Raw genomic sequence first — 17,909 nt, forward strand, 5'->3', positions numbered from 1 at the left:
AATGATTGAGGTGCTTAATTGCCTTTCAAAGATAAGGTGGTAATCAACACACGTTCAGCTGATCTTTTTTACCGCTTCAATTACACTGGAATGGCAGAGCCAAGGCAGGATCTTTAACTACTTATACTTATTAAATCTTACGTGCCTTCTGAAAAATTACTTAAGCCACGCAATCGATAAAACCCAGCTCTTAATTACTATATTTCACTTTTAGGCCTTTTTGTATGGTTGATAAATGTTTCACCTGAGACTCCGCAGCGCTAATGAGTTACCCCAAGAAATGCCCTTTTCTGCTGCTGTCTCCAAATTGTGCTTAAACATTGGTGCCTTTGTTTGTTTTCCTGAAGTTTTGGGGCTGCTGATGCAAACGTGGTCCTGGCAGTTCATTTGATTTCAATATTTTTAGAATTAATAGCACTCTTTTTATCACCCGTTGATGAACTATGCGCAGGTGGACCCAGTTCAACACGAAGTTCTTAACTTTTTTTTTCCCCCCACTGTAAATTAATTCTGAATTTAAAGATTGGATTGGAACTCCTAAATATTTATGATTAGTATTCCCATATTGTCTGAAAAATCAGTTTTTGTGCTCTTTTCCTGCTCCTCTCTCTTTCCCTGGAGCAATATCCAGAGCTTTTCTCCTGCTGACCTTCCATTGACTTGGGCAGAATTTAAATCTGTCCTCACCTTACCTTGTGTGTTGACCTAAATCTCCTCACAAACCATAATTATAGATCTCCCTGATGTATGTTATTATTATTGAATGAAATTTAGGTATTTTTTTTAATAGTTGAATGCCCTTAGGCCTCTGGTTTAGAGCAACTTTTCCTGAAACAAAGGGGATTTTGCTTCATGTATTATTTACTGTGGCCATTTAATTTATATTGGCTTTTGCTGTAACCCCTTAGTCATGTTCACTACAGAAAAGTGAGTTAATAATTCTGAGATTCATCTTGATTCCTTTCCTTGTTTCTGGAAATAAAAGTCATGATTGAAATTCTGGGCTGTATTTTTCACTTGAAATTCACCTAAGAACAAGTGGCAGCTTCAGCACTGCAGCCAGGGAATACAGAATAAAGATTGTCACTGATACATTGCAAGTTTCCTTGAAAGATTTATTTCTAGGAAAGAATAAGATGTTGGTTTTGCATTTAAGTCCTAAAAAGTCAAATACAAACAACCTGGAGTGATTTTGAAAGTAATTGCATCACTTTAAGCACAGTTTATGAGCCCTGTTGTAGTTCATTATAAAACCAATTTATGACTTGTCGTGATATTAATAATCCTAATGGAATTAAAAGTGGAGAACATGATTAAAAGCAATCCTTCAGACAAAAACTCTGATCAAGGGAACTTTCAAGATTAAAATGTAAATACCAGATTAGAACACTGATTTTCGAACAAGATTACAAAGTCAAACCTGTTGTTTTGTTTTTTTTTCCCTAAAAGAAGAAATGCCATTAGATATGATTGTTACATGCTCAGTGATTCATGGGCCTGCTTATATACTTTGTGAGATATGAATTATTTAGGAAGAAAAATCACAATAATTTTGTTGTTACTCAAGAATTTATAGGTTGACAGAAAAACAATTATGCAGCCCCTGGAGCTGGTCTGAAGGGGTACAGGAGCATCATTAACCACACACAGCCCAACTGCTGGAGTTGTCACTGTGCACCACATAATCTGCTTCTTTTCAAAACTTATTCATCATTTAAAGCAAAAACGAAATATTTACTTCATTTAGCCTCAATCCAGTTCACTGCTGTTACGTTTTCTTTCAGTCTGAGTTGGGTTTACCGTGAAAAAAAAAAAAAAGAGCTTTAAAAGATCTCTTTGAGGCCAGTGGGTTTCCCTGTGAACTGAAAAGAAGAATGAATTTATTTCCTGATATCTGGGTCCCAAACACTCCTTTCTTATTCCAGAGAAACTGCAGGTTTGGTGGAAGTTTTAATGCCATTTTTAAGGAATCTGAGTTTATCCATGGTGCACTTGGTGAGTCTTGCCAGGAGATGCCTTTCAGGGAAGAATATCTTTAGAAAGCCTGGACACTGCTGACCTATTTTTCATGAGCCTGGGGGAATTCAGTTTGCTGCACTCACAGGCAATTGAAAGGGAAAAAAAAGTGAATTTCACCATGATATGTTATTTATCAACATCGAAAGTTAGATATTAATATCTTTCCAAAAAGACAGGAAAAATGTGTGCTCCTAAAACAACCATCAGGTGCCATTTTCTCTCTAGGAAACTGAGAGTTTGTCCTTTGTTATTTATAATTCCAGCCTGGAAAATGGTGCAGGGAGGAAGCAGGGATGCTAAATTGAATTTGGTGAATTATACACTTAGAGTCTGAATTGCAGGTAAGGTGGCACAGCACTGGTGTTGGAATACAAGAGTATTCCAAAATATTTTCATCGTTAAATGGGAATTATTTAGCCTGTTACATAATAAATACACATTAGTCCTAGGTCATACATGATTTCTGTATTATTATATTATTTATATTATATCTTATATGACTTTATTATAATAGGATGTATCATATAATATTATATATTACATATGTAATAGTATATATCATTAATGTTATAATAGTATAATATATGATGTCATATAATATATATCATACATTATATATCATGTATCATCTCATATATTATATATTATATATAATATATAATACATAATATATAATATATATTATATATTATATTATATATTATATATTATATTATATATTATATATTATATATTATATATTATATATTATATATTATATATTTATTTTGTATAATATATATTATATTATATTATATTATATTATATTATATTATATTATAGATAATATAATATATTTATTATTATATTTTTATTATATTTATTATTACATTATTTATATATTTTTATATATGAATTCATTATTCCTAGGTCCCAGCTGGGAAAATTCTAGTAATAACGAGATTATTGGAGATGCTGAGTAGGATCCAGAATGAAATCAGCATTTTCTGCCTCTGTCCTTCCTGTGCCTCCTTTTAGCCAAGGGGATGAGTGCAGGACTGGAGGAACTGGGAATCCTAATCTTGGTTTTAATTCACTGCTGGGCATTTTCACCCATCTCACTCCTGTGAATCAGCTCCCACCTCCCTCCTCAGGCCAGGAGAACCTGAATCCACGTCCTGCCACAGCAAAATTCAAGAGCAGGGCCAGGGGAAGCAGCTCTGCTTTTCCTCCCTCTTCTTTTTTACAGACTTCTGCTGGAGGGACCCAAAACTCCATTACAGGGTGTTTGTGACAGAGCAAAAATAGAAAATTTCTTGTGCCGGGCAACTTCCTTTGCAGTGGGAATGAACCACGAAATAACTTCTTTCCTTACTTTTGGAGGAAATTACCCTGCTAGGCAAATCACCGGGAGATTTTTCCATCCTCACGGAGACTCCTGCGAGAGGAGAATGATTTTTTTTTTTCCTCCCCTCCCAGCTGTGTCAGCATTTCTGGAAATAAATATTTCTTTCCTCGCCGTGGCCAGCTCGGGATGCTCCCGGTGCTCTCCAGCGGCGCTGGAAAGCAGCAGAGAGCAGCAGCACACTGCGAGTGGCAGCAGCTGGCAGCCACCAAGGGAGGCTCTTTCCCCCTCACAAATAAAAACCTGAATTTTAGACAAGTGGCCATCACCATCCTCTCATCAAAGCGTCGACAACGTCGCTCCTTTGCGGATTTTTGGGTGGTGTTCCCTGCTGGGTGAACAGAAATTTTGGAGATGTGGTCATTAACGTCGTGTTGTCTGCTTTTAGTGGGGGGAAATCAATTGTTTAAATGATTTTTCAATGGGGCTTCTGGAGTCCTTGTACTGGCAACTTGGACTTTTTAAGGGGAGGTTCTTGGGCTACTCAAATGCAGAACTTCAGGAATATTTTATATTAAAAAAAAATCACGGATTGTGTTCTTGCAACACCATTTTCCCCCCCACCACTAAAGAATAATATATAAAAATAAATGTTGGTGACATCTCATAGCAAAACTTCTGCAGCATGATAAAATAGATAGCAACAATTTGTGTATTTCAAATGAAAATTTCTGATTAAACTTGGGTTTTAAAGGACTCTGTGGCAAAACCAAACCTGTATCAATAAATGTGTGCTTGATGTGCTGTAGTTCTTAAGATATAAAAACCCTTCAAGTTTGATTACACAAATCAGAATGGGAGATTAAGGTTATGATTAGCCCTGGAAAATCGACGTAATATTTATGCAAATTTGGCAAATTGAGTTGGTTTTCCCCATAGTCTCATAAATGAAGAAGACATTTTAGAAAAATTGCAGGTCTATAGAAATTCCATCATTTTGTGTCCTATTCTTTAAAATTTAATGGAAAATGACTCTGATTGAAATGGAGTTGAGTGAAAGGTACACAGGGACTGCAGGTAAAAGGTTCATTTGAGCAGAAAGATGTCTGTGTGGGCACCACCAGTCCCTTAGATCCTTAGGAGCTGGGGCTCTATTAATTTTTAGTATAGCAACTAAATTATAAAGTTATTGAACAGAGAGAGAATTTATCTCTGTTAATGGCCATTGAATTTTTTTTTTTTTTTTTCCTAAAGCTCAAACAAAGTAGAATTCAAATATGAAGAAGCTTGAAGACGTTTCAGGAATTAAATATACCTCCCATTCCCCCCCTCTAAATTGATAAAATAACTCAAATAGTCCAGTTTGTCAGAGATGATAATGTGAGAGAGTGTGATAAAATGCACGGATCAATAGCCCACAATTGAGATTAATGCTGTTCTCTTAAAAAGGAAAAAAGAAGTGGATTGTTTTATGCTGCAGAGCTGTGCGGAGCAGAGAGCTCTCCCTGTGACTTGTGGCAGTGAAAAGCTTGTTTTAAAAGCTGAATTTGGCGTTTTGTGGCTGCAGAGGTGTCAGAACACTCTCTTTGTTGCTGAGGTGCACAGGGATTTCCTTCCATCCCTGTGGAAGATGGGTCGTGGTTTGGACCGAGCTGATTTCAGCTGCATCCCAGACAGACAGGGGAACTCGGAGATGATGGAATTGTACCTGGACATCAACCCCGGAGAGCCGGAACGGGGAGGAACGGTGAAGTGTGGGACAGCTGCTGGCACAGCTGCCCGGGCCCTTCCTGCAGGGAAGGCTGTCCCAGAGCCCATCCCAGTGCCCATCCCAGTGCCATTCCCAGAGCCCATTCCCAGAGCCATTCCCAGTGCCCATCCCAGTGCCCATCCCAGTGCCCATCCCAGTGCCATTCCCAGTGCCCATCCCAGTGCCATTCCCAGTGCCCATCCCAGTGCCCATCCCAGTGCCATTCCCAGTGCCCATCCCAGTGCCATTCCCAGTGCCCATCCCAGTGCCCATTCCCAGAGCCATTCCCAGTGCCCATCCCAGTGCCCATCCCAGTGCCCATCCCAGTGCCATTCCCAGAGCCCATTCCCAGAGCCATTCCCAGTGCCATTCCCAGTGCCATTCCCAGAGCCATTCCCAGTGCCATTCCCAGTGCCCATCCCAGTGCCCATCCCAGGGCCATTCCCAGTGCCATTCCCAGAGCCCATCCCAGTGCCCATCCCAGTGCCCATCCCAGTGCCATTCCCAGTGCCCATCCCAGTGCCCATCCCAGGGCCATTCCCAGTGCCATTCCCAGAGCCCATCCCAGTGCCCATCCCAGTGCCATTCCCAGTGCCATTCCCAGAGCCATTCCCAGTGCCATTCCCAGTGCCCATCCCAGTGCCATTCCCAGTGCCCATCCCAGGGCCATTCCCAGTGCCATTCCCAGTGCCCATCCCAGTGCCCATCCCAGGGCCATTCCCAGTGCCATTCCCAGAGCCATTCCCAGAGCCATTCCCAGTGCCATTCCCAGTGCCCATCCCAGTGCCCATCCCAGTGCCATTCCCAGTGCCCATCCCAGTGCCCATTCCCAGTGCCATTCCCAGTGCCCATCCCAGTGCCATTCCCAGTGCCATTCCCAGAGCCATTCCCAGTGCCCATCCCAGTGCCCATCCCAGTGCCATTCCCAGTGCCATTCCCAGAGCCATTCCCAGTGCCATTCCCAGTGCCCATCCCAGTGCCCATCCCAGGGCCATTCCCAGTGCCATTCCCAGAGCCATTCCCAGAGCCATTCCCAGTGCCCATCCCAGTGCCCATCCCAGTGCCATTCCCAGTGCCATTCCCAGAGCCCATTCCCAGTGCCCATTCCCGGAACCCATTCCCAGTGCCCGTTCCCAGTGCCATTCCCAATGCCATTCCCAGAGCCCATTCCCAGTGCCCATCCCAGTGCCACTCCCAGTGCCATTCCCAGAGCCTGTTCCCAGTGCCATTCACAGAGCCCATTCCCAGTACCATCCCCAGTGCCATTCCCAGTGCCCATTCCAGTGCCACTTCCAGTGCCCCTTCCCAGTGCCATTCCTGGAGCCCATTCCCAGTGCCATTCCCAATGCCATTCCCAGTGCCATTCCCAGTACCATTCCCAGTACCCATCCCAGTGCCCATCCCAGAGCCCATTCCCAGTGCTGCTCCCGGAACCCATTCCCAGTGCCCATTCCCGGAACCCATTCCCAGTGCCCATTCCCGCTGCCATTCCTGGAACCCATTCCCAGTGCCATTCCCAGTGCCCACTCCCAGTGCCATTCCCAGAGCCATTCCCGCAACCCATTCCCAGTGCCATTCCCAGTGCCATTCCCAGTGCCCATCCCAGAGCCCATTCCCAGAGCCATTCCCAGTGCCACTCCCAGTTCCCATTCCCAGTGCCCATCCCAGTGCCCATTCCCAGTTCCCATTCCCAGTGCCCGTTCCCTGTTTGCTCCGCAGGGACACTGAGGCAGGGACGGGCAGAGGCGGGCACAGACCCCCCGAGCCCAGCCCTCACGCAGCCCCACAATCGCCCCGAGCCGTGTCCCCGAGTGCCACATTCGGACATCCCTGACACTTCCAGGGGCAGTGCCTGCCCCGGCTCCCCGGGCAGGTTATCCCAGCGCAGCTGGCACGGCCCGGGGTCTCGGGGTCCGGGTGTCGAGGTGACCCCGAGAGTGTAGCAGTCCTGGTTTCCCAGCCACGCAGCCAAAAAAAGGAGTCTGAAATGCGCAGGGTCGGCTTCTCAAGGTTGTTTATTTTCCCTGATCTAGAACATTCTCTCTCTGCCCTGCTGAGCTCTGTCCAGCAGCTCGGCCATGGCATTCTGTCTGCCCTCAGGGCAGTGTTCACATTTTATACCCAAAACTCCGTGTGCCGTGGTTACAATAACGTGCCAATGTCTGTCATTGATGTGGGACAGTGTGTCTGTGCCTGAAACCAACAGAAAAGTGTCACCAGCACAGCAAGACATGGAGGGCAAGGAGAAGGAGAAGAAGGCCAGGACACACCCAAATCCCTCCATCTTGTACCCCTGAACCCCATTCTAAAAACCCCAAAATTCTACTTTTTCACCTGTGTTAACTCAACTACCACACCACTTGTATCAAACCCTTGTAATTCCTCACACAGAGTTGTCAGTTTTTTCCAGGGGCTAAAATGGAAGCCACAGGTGTTTTTGACTTGGTGCCAAGGTCTGTGAGCCCCCTGCCAGGGTCTGGAGCCAGCCAGGGCAGCCAGAGGGATGAGCTGGGCTCCCAAACGGTGTTTGTGTTTGGGTGTTTGCGTTTGTTTGGGTGTTCGTGTTTGGGTTTTTGGTGTTTGGGTTTCTGTGCCGGTGATGGGACAGCCCCGGCCGGAGCAGCCCCAGCCCGTCCCTCCGAAGCGCCGGGGGCTCTGCACCGCTTCCAGCGGGAATCCCGGCCCGGCCCGCCTGCATCCGCCACTTAACAGCGCTAATCCTGCCAAAACCCCAGGCACAGAAAGAGGAAAACAATTGAATTAACGCGGAGCCGGCACCGCCTCCTCCCGCCCATAGCGCCGCCTCCCCTTCCCCTTCACCTTCCTCCTCCTCCTCCTCCCGCCGCCGCCGCACATCCCCTCCTCCCGGGGCTCCGTTTTGGTTCCGGGGCAGCGGCTCCTTCCTGCGGGAGGGCGGTGCAGGCTGTGCCCGGCCCGGCCCGGCCCGGCTCGGCCCGGCCCGGCTCGGCAGCATGTGAGCCCGCGGGGCGGGGATGCTCTGGCTGCTCTGCGGCCCCTGCGGCGCCATGGACAGCCAGGCGCTCGTCATCCGCATCAAGGTCCCCGACGGAGCCGCCGTGGACTGGACCGTGCACTCCGCGCCCCAGCTGCTCTTCAGGGACGTGCTGGTGAGTGAGCCCGGCCGGGACCGGGACCCCCGCTCCCAGCCCGGGGGGTGTCACCGGTGTCCTCCTCCCAGCCCGGGGGGTGTCACCGGGACCCCCGCTGCCAACGCGGGGGGTGTCACCGGGACCCCCGTGCCCGCCCGGGATGTGTCACCGGGACCCCGCTCCCAAGCCGGGGGGTGTCACCGGGACCCCCCGCTCCCAAGCCGGGGGGTGTCACCGAGACCCCCGTGCCCGCCCGGGGATGCCACCGGGACCCCTCTCCCAGCCCGGGGGGTGTCACCGAGACCCCACTCCCAACCCGGGGGGTGTCACCGGTGTCCTCCTCCCAGCCTGGGGGGTGTCACCGGGACCCCGCTCCCAAGCCGGGGGGTGTCACCGGGACCCTTCTCCCAAGCCGGGGGGTGTCACCGGGACCCCCGTGCCCGCCCGGGGATGCCACCGGGACCCCTCTCCCAGCCCTGGGGGTGTCACCGGGACCCCTCTCCCAGCCCGGGGGGTGTCACCGGGACCCCGCTGTGTGGCCGGGGGGTGTCGGAGTCCCTCCCCGGTTGGCGGGCGCTGTTCCCGGTGCGCGTTTTGGCGGAGTGTTCTAACGGGACAGCGGTTTTTGCAGGGATCGGCACAAACGCCTTTCCCCGGCGCTGCCGGGTTTCGGGAGATCCCGGCCGGTGCTGCCGGTGCCAGGCAGGGCCACCGCGCCGTGCTTTGGGCTGGGAGGGACCTCTGGAATCCCCAAATCGCTCCTGCCGTGGGCAGGGACCCCTCCGGGCCGGGCCGTCCCCGCGGGGCTGAGGGGAAGCTGGGCTCGGGGAAGGAGCGTTCCCTGCTCCGGCAAGTGCCGGCTCTGCTCGGGCTGCGGCCACCGCGGCTCGTGGTGGCAATGTCCCCTCCCGGGCCGGGGCTCCGCTGTGCCTCCTGTCCCTCAGCCCCTGTCCTGCTGTGCCTTGTGTCCGTCTGCACGCAAGGATGCTCTGCTTGCTCAGAAATGGGAGTTCGGGCTGCTCAGAAATGGGAGTGGGAGTTTGATCCACTCAGAAATGGGAGTTTGTCCCCCTCAGAAATGGAAGTGGGTGTTTATTTATCCCACTCAGAAATGGGAGTGGGTGTTTGTCCTGCTCAGAAATGGGAGTTTGGACTGCTCAGAAATGGAAGTGGGTGTTTGATCCACTCAGAAATGGGAGATTGGGCTGCTCAGAAATGGGAGTGGGAGTTTATTTATCCCACTCAGAAATGGGAGTCGGTGTTTATTGTTTGTCCAGTTCAGAAATGGGAGTGGTGTTTGTCCTGCTCAGAAATGGGAGTGGGTGTTTGTCCCACTCAGAAATGGGAGTTTGGACTGCTCAGAAATGGAAGTGGGTGTTTATTTATCCCACTCAGAAATGGGAGTGGGAGTTTGATCCACTCAGAAATGGGAGATTGGGCTGCTCAGAAATGGGAGTGGGTGTTTATTTATCCCACTCCGAAATGGGACTGGATGTTTGTCCTGCTCAGAAATGGGAGTGGGTGTTTGTCCAGTTCAGAAATGAGAGTGGGTGTTTGTCCCGCTCTGAAATGGGAGTTTGTGCTGCTCAGAAATGGGAGTGGGAGTTTGTCCCACTCAGAAATGGGAGTGGGAGTTTGTCCTGCTCAGGAATGGGAGTGGGTGTTTTTCTCATGCAGAAATGGGGGTGGGTTTTTGTCTCATTCAGAAATGGGGGGGGGGTGTTTATTGTTTGTCCTGCTCAGAAATGGGGGTGGGTGTTTTTCTCATGCAGAAATGGGGGTGTTTTGTGTTTGTCCCTCTCAGAAATGGGGGTGGGTTTTTACCCCACCCAGAAATGGGTTTTTATCCCACTCAGAAATGGGGGTGGGTTTTTATCCCACCCAGAAATGGGGGTGGGTTTTTACCCCACCCAGAAATGGGTTTTTATCCCACTCAGAAATGGGGGTGGGTTATTATCCCACCCAGAAATGGGGGTGGGTGTTTGTCCCACTCAGAAATGGGTTTTTATCCCACTCAGAAATGGGGGTGGGTTTTTATCCCACCCAGAAATGGGGGTGGGTTTTTATCCCACTTGCTCCCAGCTGTGTCCTTGGCCCCAAGAGCAGCTCAGGGTGCAGGTGCTGCTTTCTGCAGCCTGCCCTCACCTCTCCTCCCCAGCGCATCCCCAGCGCTCCGTGTGCCCCCATTTCTCCAAGGAAACCTTCCCAAACCCCCCCTCAGGTGCACGTTCAGTTTTCACCTTGTTCTTCACGCTGGGTTGAGATTTTGCAGGTGTCCTTCGGGGTGCTGATCCCGTGCAGAGGACACGTGGGGATGGATGGATGGAGGGCTGCAGAGCTCACTGGAAGGCATGGCAGCAATTCCAGCTGTCGTTTTCCCCACATTTAGAATTTTCCACGACTTTCTGTAGCTGGGGGGAGTGGGAGCAGAACCTTGGGCAGACCAGGGGGGTTTTTGGGAGGGGCAGTTTCCCCTTGGAGGTTGCACAACAAAGCCTCCAAACAAATTTCAAAGGATTATTCCCAAATTTCAAAGGACTATTCCCAATTTCAAAGGATTATTCCCAATTTCAAAGGACTAAAAAAAAAATCCTTAAACAAAGTGGGTCTGGTTTTCTCCAACTCAGCTTGGAAACCACCTGAAAATATAAAATAAAGCCTCAGAGATAATTTTAGGGGGTTTTTCTCAACACAGAGCAGCCCATGGGACCCACCCTGAAGGAAGAAGATCCTAATTCATCTCCCACGGATGCAAGTTCTGGGACGTGCCCCAGAACTCTTCTTGTTTTCCTTTTTATTTTCCCCAAAAATAAAATTATATAACCCCTGATTCTTGGATTCTCCTTGGCCATTCTAGAATTATTGTAAATTCAGGTTGGCTGTTTGAAAGTGAGTGGAGCCACGGTGGCCAGAGGGTGCCAGAGGATCTGGGAGAAACTGAGGAAGGAGGACAAGTCAGGCAAACTTGGAGCTTGGAACATTCTCAGCTTCATTTTTAAGCTGATTTTTGTTCATTTTGCCTCCCAGTGGGTGTAGCCTTGCAGCATTTCAAGCTGGTGAAATTATTATTATTATTATTATTATTGTTATTATTATTATTATTATTTATTATTATTATTATTATTATTATTATTATTATTATTATTATTATTATTATTAATTATTTTCAGGTGATTTTTAAGCTGATTTTTGTTCATTTTGCCTTCCAGTGGGTGCAGCCTTGCAGCATTTCAGGCTGGTGCAATTATTATTTTATATTTTATATTTTCAGGTGCTTTTTGTGCTGCTTTTTGTTAATTTTACCTCCCAGTAAATGCAGCATTTCAGGCTGGTATGGAAGTTTATTTCCATCCTCATTTTCAGAGCTGTTCTTCCTGGTGCCACTTGCAATAAGTTCTCTGTGTATCAGCTTTGCAGGCCTGTGAGTTACCAGTAAATTTTAAGCTTTATTTTTTTTATTTAATTTTTAAGCTTTATTTTTAAGGCCCCACTAAATGAATTACAATAAGCTTTTTTTTTTTTTTTTTTCCCTTAATCTGTCTTCATTCCTCCTGTCCTTTGGGTATTTAATAATTTTGGGTAACTTCACCTTGTCATAGTGAGCTAAAACAAATTTAACTGGAACATGAGAGCTGGGGGTTCAGTATTTACCCAGGCATTTGAGCAGGGTAAATAAAAATTTCCCATTTTCTGCTTTCTCACCTGTGCTGCCCCAGATTTGGTTTTGGAGTTCCTCTGGCACCTGCTGTTCCCTGATTTTTTTCCCCCCTCATTTTTTTTTTTTGAGGCTTTTCAGTTCTCTATCCCTTACATAAACCCAATGAAGCAAAACTCCTACAAGTGGGAATATTTTGTGTTTCATTGCTCCTGATCTCTGTTGTGATTGTAGGAAATCCCCTGGGGACGTGTGATCCTTTGAAATTGGGAATAGTCCTTTGAAATTGGGAATAATCCTTTGAAATTGGGAATAGTCCTTTGAAATTGGGAATAGTCCTTTGAAATTGGGAATAATCCTTTGAAATTTGGGAATAATCCTTTGAAATTGGGAATAATCCTTTGAAATTTGGGAATAATCCTTTGAAATTGGGAATAGTCCTTTGAAATTGGGAATAATCCTTTGAAATTGGGAATAGTCCTTTGAAATTGGGAATAGTCCTTTGAAATTGGGAATAATCCTTTGAAATTGGGAATAATCCTTTGAAATTGGGAATAGTCCTTTGAAATTGGGAATAGTCCTTTGAAAATTGGAATAGTCCTTTGAAATTGGGAATAGTCCTTTGAAATTGGGAATAATCTTTTGAAATTTGGGAATAGTCCTTTGAAATTGGGAATAGTCCTTTGAAATTGGGAATAGTCCTTTGAAATTGGGAATAATCCTTTGAAATTGGGAATAGTCCTTTGAAATTGGGAATAATCCTTTGAAATTGGGAATAATCCTTTGAAATTGGGAATAGTCCTTTGAAACTTGGGAATAGTCCTTTGAAACTTGGGAATAGTCCTTTGAAATTTGGAATAGTCCTTTGAAGTTGGGAATTATCCTTTGAAATTGGGAATTATCCTTTGAAATTGGGAATAATCCTTTGAAATTGGGAATAATCCTTTAATCCTGGCTCAGCCCGAGGTCTGGGGATGGTTTGGAGCTGCTGCAGCCACTTTGGGAAGGGCCCTGCCAGAAACACTCATTTAATGGAATTCCTGTGACTGAGCAAAGTTTTGGGGGCTCTTGGTGTTTATTTAGTGCAAGACTTGGGCTGGATAATTCACTTATTGATTATTACTTAGTTATTCATTGCTTTTTGATTATTACTTATTATTAGTATTACTTATTATTAGTATTAGTATGATTATTACTTATTATTAGTATTAAAGAAGTCTCACTATGCAGAGGAAGTTATTCTGGAGGGTTGCAGGAAAATAAGATTTTTTTTTTTGTTTGTTTTGGTTTTATCACTCTTTCAGAGCTTTGGGATGTTTGGAGTTTTCCAAGCAGGTTTTTGGGGTTGTCAGGGCTGCCTCTGATGCTTCCACACCCCTTAAATCCAGTTTTTAAAACAATTTTTAAATTAATTTCATGGAAGCATCTGTGTGCCCATAGATGAACATTGACAAGGGGCTTAAATCTAAGAAAATTCAAGTTTTTGCTGAGGAATTTTCAATGTTGAAATGAATGGATTTAGAAATAATTAGTGCAGTCTTCTGTGTAGGCAAGACTGATTTCTTATTAGAAATAGTGGCTTTTGCCAGAGGCTGGTAAACCCTGGAGAATGGAAGAATTTTGATCAACATGGAAATATTTTGGGGTTTTTTTTTCCCTCTACAGATGTACAATTCCACAATTTTTCCTGGGGGTGGCAGGAGGCACCAGGGAGGGGCAGAGCCACGCAAGCTCCTCGTGGCCTGGCAGCAAAGGAGAGGCTGGAAAAATGATAAAAACTGGGAAAAAAATGATAAAAAAGATCCTCTGGCATCAGTAAAAAAATCAGGGTTGGAGCAGGGATGTGGGGCTGGAAATGTTGGTGTGGTTTGGCTAAAAAATGGTAAAAGATCTTCTCTGGTACCTACAAAAAAAAAAAAAGCTGGGTTGGAGCAAGGATTGGAAATTTTGGCAGAAAAAAATGGTAAAAACTCTTCTCTGGTACCAGCAAAAATGGCTGGGTTGGGGCAGGGATTGGAAATGGAAATTTTGGCTGAAAAATGGTTCAAATCTCTTCTCTGGTACCAGCAAAAAAATCAGGGTTGGAGCAGGGATGTGGGGCTGGAAGTGTTGGTGTGGTTTGGCTAAAAAATGGTAAAAGATCTTCTTTGGTACCTGCAAAAAAAAAAAAAAAAAAAAAGCTGGGTTGGAGCAAGGATTGGAAATTTTGGCTGAAAAAATTGGTAAAAACTCTTCTCTGGTACCAGCAAAAATGGCTGGGTTGGGGCAGGGATTGGAAGTGGAAATTTTGGCTGAAAAATGGTAAAAGTTCTTCTTTAGTGGCAGCAGAAATGGTTGGGTTGGAGCAGGGATTGGAAGTGGAAGTGTTGATGTGTTTGGGCTGGAAAAATGATAAAAGCTGGAAAAAATGATAAAAGAGATCTTCTGGTACCAGCAGGAAAAAAAATCGGGGTTGGAGCAGGGATGTGGAGCTGGTTTGGTTAAAAAATGGTAAAAGTTTTTCTTTAGTACCTGCAAAAAAAAAAAAAAAAAAAAAAAAAAAAGCTGGGTTGGAGCAGGGATTGGAAGTGGAAATTTTGGCTGAAAAATGGTTCAAAACTCTTCTCTGGTACCAGCAAAAAAAATCTGGTTGGAGCAGGGAGGTGTGATTGGAAATGTTGGTTTGTTTTGGTTGAAAAAAATGGTAAAAGCTGAAAAAAATGATCGAAGCTCTTCTCTGGTATCAGCAAAAAAATCAGGGTTGGAGCAGGGATGTAGAAATGGAAGTGTTGGTGTGGTTTGGTTAAAAAATGGTAAAAGATCTTCTTTGGTACCTGCAAAAAAAAAAAAAAAAAAAGCTGGGTTGGAGCAAGGATTGGAAATTTTGGCAGAAAAAAATGGTAAAAACTCTTCTCTGGTACCAGCAAAAATGGCTGGGTTGGGGCAGGGATTGGAAGTGGAAATTTTGGCTGAAAAATGGTAAAAGTTCTTCTTTAGTGGCAGCAGAAATGGTTGGGTTGGAGCAGGGATTGGAAATGGAAGTGTTGGTGTGGTTTGGCTGGAAAATGGTAAAAGCTGAAAAAATGATCAAAGTTCTTCTCTGGTCCCAGCAAAAAAAAAAAAAGGTTGGGTTGGAGGATGGATTGGAGCTGGAAATGTTGCTGTGTTGTGGCTGGAAAAATGATAAAAGCTGGGAAAAATGATAAAAGCTCTTCTCTGGTGCCAGCAAAAAAAAATCTGGGTTGGAGCAGGGATGTGGAGCTGGTTTGGTTAAAAAATGGTAAAAGTTTTTCTTTAGTACCTGCAAAAAAAAAAAAAAAGCTGGGTTGGAGCAGGGATTGGAAGTGGAAATTTTGGCTGAAAAATGGTAAAGTCTGTTTTTTGGTATCAGCAAAAAAATCTGGGTTGGAGCAGGGAGGTGTGATTGGAAATGTTGGTTTGTTTTGGTTGAGAAAAATGGTAAAAGCTGAAAAAAATGATCAAAGCTCTTCTCTGGTATCAGCAAAAAAAAAAAAAGGTTGGGTTGGAGGATGGATTGGAGCTGGAAATGTTGCTGTGTTGTGGCTGGAAAAATGATAAAAGCTGGGAAAAATGATCAAAGCTCTTCTCTGGTGCCAGCAAAAAAAATCAGGGTTGGAGCAGGGATGTAGAAATGGAAGTGTTGGTGTGGTTTGGCTAAAAAATGATCAAAGTTCTTGTTTGTTACCTGTAAAAAACACCTGGGCTGGAGCTGGGGGAGACTGGAGATGTTTTTGTGTTTGGTGCTGTGGAGCTGCCTCAGGCTCTGTCTCTGCTTCTTTGGGTGTTTCCAGGGAATTCTCCCCCAGGATTTGAATTCATCTCCTGAATTTTGGAGTTCAAATCCCAGGTGAGGCTGACAGAGCCCTCCAAGCAGGAGGAAACTGGGTTTTTTTAAAGCAAAAAAAACCAAAATGTCATAAAGCTCTTTTTATGGCTGGTTTTGATCAGTTAGGTGCCCATTTTTTTTAATATAACCCAAGGAAAAAATGGATTTTTTTTTTCACCTGCAGGAGCAGAGAGCACAGAGCTGTTTGTAATTAGGGGGGAATTTTTTGGGGAGGAAAAGGTTTTTACTGGAGGGGAGGAGAAAAACATCATGATGGGAGCAGATTTTAACAACTTCCTCATTTTGGGGCAGTGGGGAATTAAAAGTGATTCAGTGCAAATCAGGCTTTTCCCATTTGATATTTAATGAATTTTTCCTTCCATTTTTAGGATGTCATTGGTCAGGTTTTGCCAGATGCCACGACCACAGCATTTGAGTGTAAGTGTGGCTTTTATCAATCCCCTTGTCACATTGCTGGGCTGTAACTTGAATAAATAAATCATTTTTATCTTCTTCTTCTTGTATTCTGATTATGTTTATTATTTCAAAAGAAGTGATGTTCATTATACGTCACGGTTAAATATTTATGCATGAATGCAGCTTTAATAATGGCACTAAAGCAAGCAATATTTTATTATTTAATCACATCTGGAATATTTCCACGAAGTAGCTTCCATTACCAGCCTGACCTTGCCATGCTCTTGCTCCTCAGTGCAATTTTATTGCTCAAATTAAATGAAAAGTATAAACTACCTGTAGGTCTCAGCTTAAAACTGTAATCCTCCAATCCTGCCAGCAAGTATTTAGGCTAATATCTGCTCTTTAAACCCTGTTTATTTGCATTTTCTTTTTATTTTTATATTTATTTTTGAATAAACCCTGTTTATTTTCATTTTATTTTTATTTTTGAAGGGGTTCCTGGGGGATTGTCCTATCTGGAGAGCAATCAGCTGCAAAGGGGGGGTGCCCCAGGGGATAAAATATTGAAAAACTGGAGTTTTCTTCCAAATGGAGGAGGCTCCTGCTGCTCCCTTTTAATTTTTATTCTATTTTCCCCTCTGTTTTCCTTTGAGATGAAAGGAAAATTATATTTTTTATTCCACTTTATCCCTCTGTTTTCCTTTGGGATGGGAGGGGGATGACAAGATCTGACAGAGCAGACTTGAGATGGGGGCCTCTCATTTTTATCAGCATTTCTCCCCTTTTTAGAGCTTTGGGGCTCATTCTGTCCGTGGCCAACCAGAGGAAAATGCTGATTTATGACCCTTCCAATCCTCTTTAATGCTCTTTCTTCTCACACCTCGTGCTTCCCTCTCCCAAAAATGAAATTTTATTTCTGAACCTCGGCGTTTTTCCCCCGCCCCTCTTTTTGAACGCAGCACCTGAGCCTCCCAAGCCTTGCCATTTATGCCTTTTTTTTTTTTTTTTTGGCTCCATTTTGGGTTGTTTTGTGTCAATATTTCCTTTGCCACGTCCCACTCTGGCTGGCTTTTGTGCCACGCGCTGGAGTTTCCTGGAAAATTCGGATTTTTTTAATTTTTTTTTTCTGTTCTGCCTCCCAACATCTGCTGCTGTTCCTTCCATGCTTTCTCTAGTCTGTCATTTCCAGCTGCACGAGCCCATTTCCCCTGCCACTTAACTGCCATCTGAATTATGGGATATTGATGTTTTTTAAAGGTTTTTTTAATTTTTTTTTCCCCCTCCACACCCCACATGGATTTTTCTGCTCGAAGTTCCGTTCTCCAGCGCTGCCTCAGGTGGGGATGATTGCCTCCATCCCAGCTTTTTGTGCTTTTTTTTTTTTTTTATTGGGGTGTTCTCAGCCCCCAGCATGGAAATCCAGATTTCCCCCTGCTCTGCACATCCCTAAAAAAAACCCCACTGACAACATCTGGCCCCTGAGCATCCTTTTATCCCCACCCTGCAGCTCCCAGCCCTGACTCGCTGCACATTTTGGGGAATTTTGCTGCTCAATATTTATTCACCATCTGCTCTCTGCTCTCTTCTGAGGGTTTTTTTTTTCCTCCATTTTAAAAAATGCTAAAAAATCCAGCCAGGACGGGGGAATTTTTTTATTTTTTTAATATTTTTTTGTTCTTCTCTTGCTTCCCCAACGTGCTGGAAAATCAGATTGGAGCGCTCTAGGCAAGGAGGGATCCTGGGAATTTTTCTGGATCAGTTTTTGGGATGGAAAAGGTTCAGGGCAGATTTTCTTCTGGTTTTAC

At 45.0% G+C, this 17,909-nt stretch overlaps 1 protein-coding gene across 3 annotated transcripts in view; it reads left to right on the forward strand.

The window, feature by feature from the left end:
- The first annotated feature begins 7,978 nt into the window (after window positions 1-7,978).
- Window positions 7,979-17,909, forward strand: part of MAP2K5 (mitogen-activated protein kinase kinase 5) — a 146,134-nt gene continuing 136,203 nt past the window's right edge. The window contains exons 1-2 of one of the 3 annotated variants that reach the window (XM_053988650.1): window positions 7,979-8,221; window positions 16,074-16,122. In XM_053988650.1, coding sequence (XP_053844625.1) covers window positions 8,087-8,221; window positions 16,074-16,122 — 184 coding nt within the window. In that variant the 5' untranslated portion in view covers window positions 7,979-8,086. The remainder of the gene's footprint in view (window positions 8,222-16,073; window positions 16,123-17,909) is intronic. The other 2 variants (XM_053988649.1, XM_053988651.1) reach the window with 2 other exon arrangements.

Source organism: Vidua macroura, chromosome 12, assembly GCF_024509145.1.
Source record: "Vidua macroura isolate BioBank_ID:100142 chromosome 12, ASM2450914v1, whole genome shotgun sequence".
Lineage (NCBI taxonomy): Eukaryota > Metazoa > Chordata > Aves > Passeriformes > Viduidae > Vidua > Vidua macroura.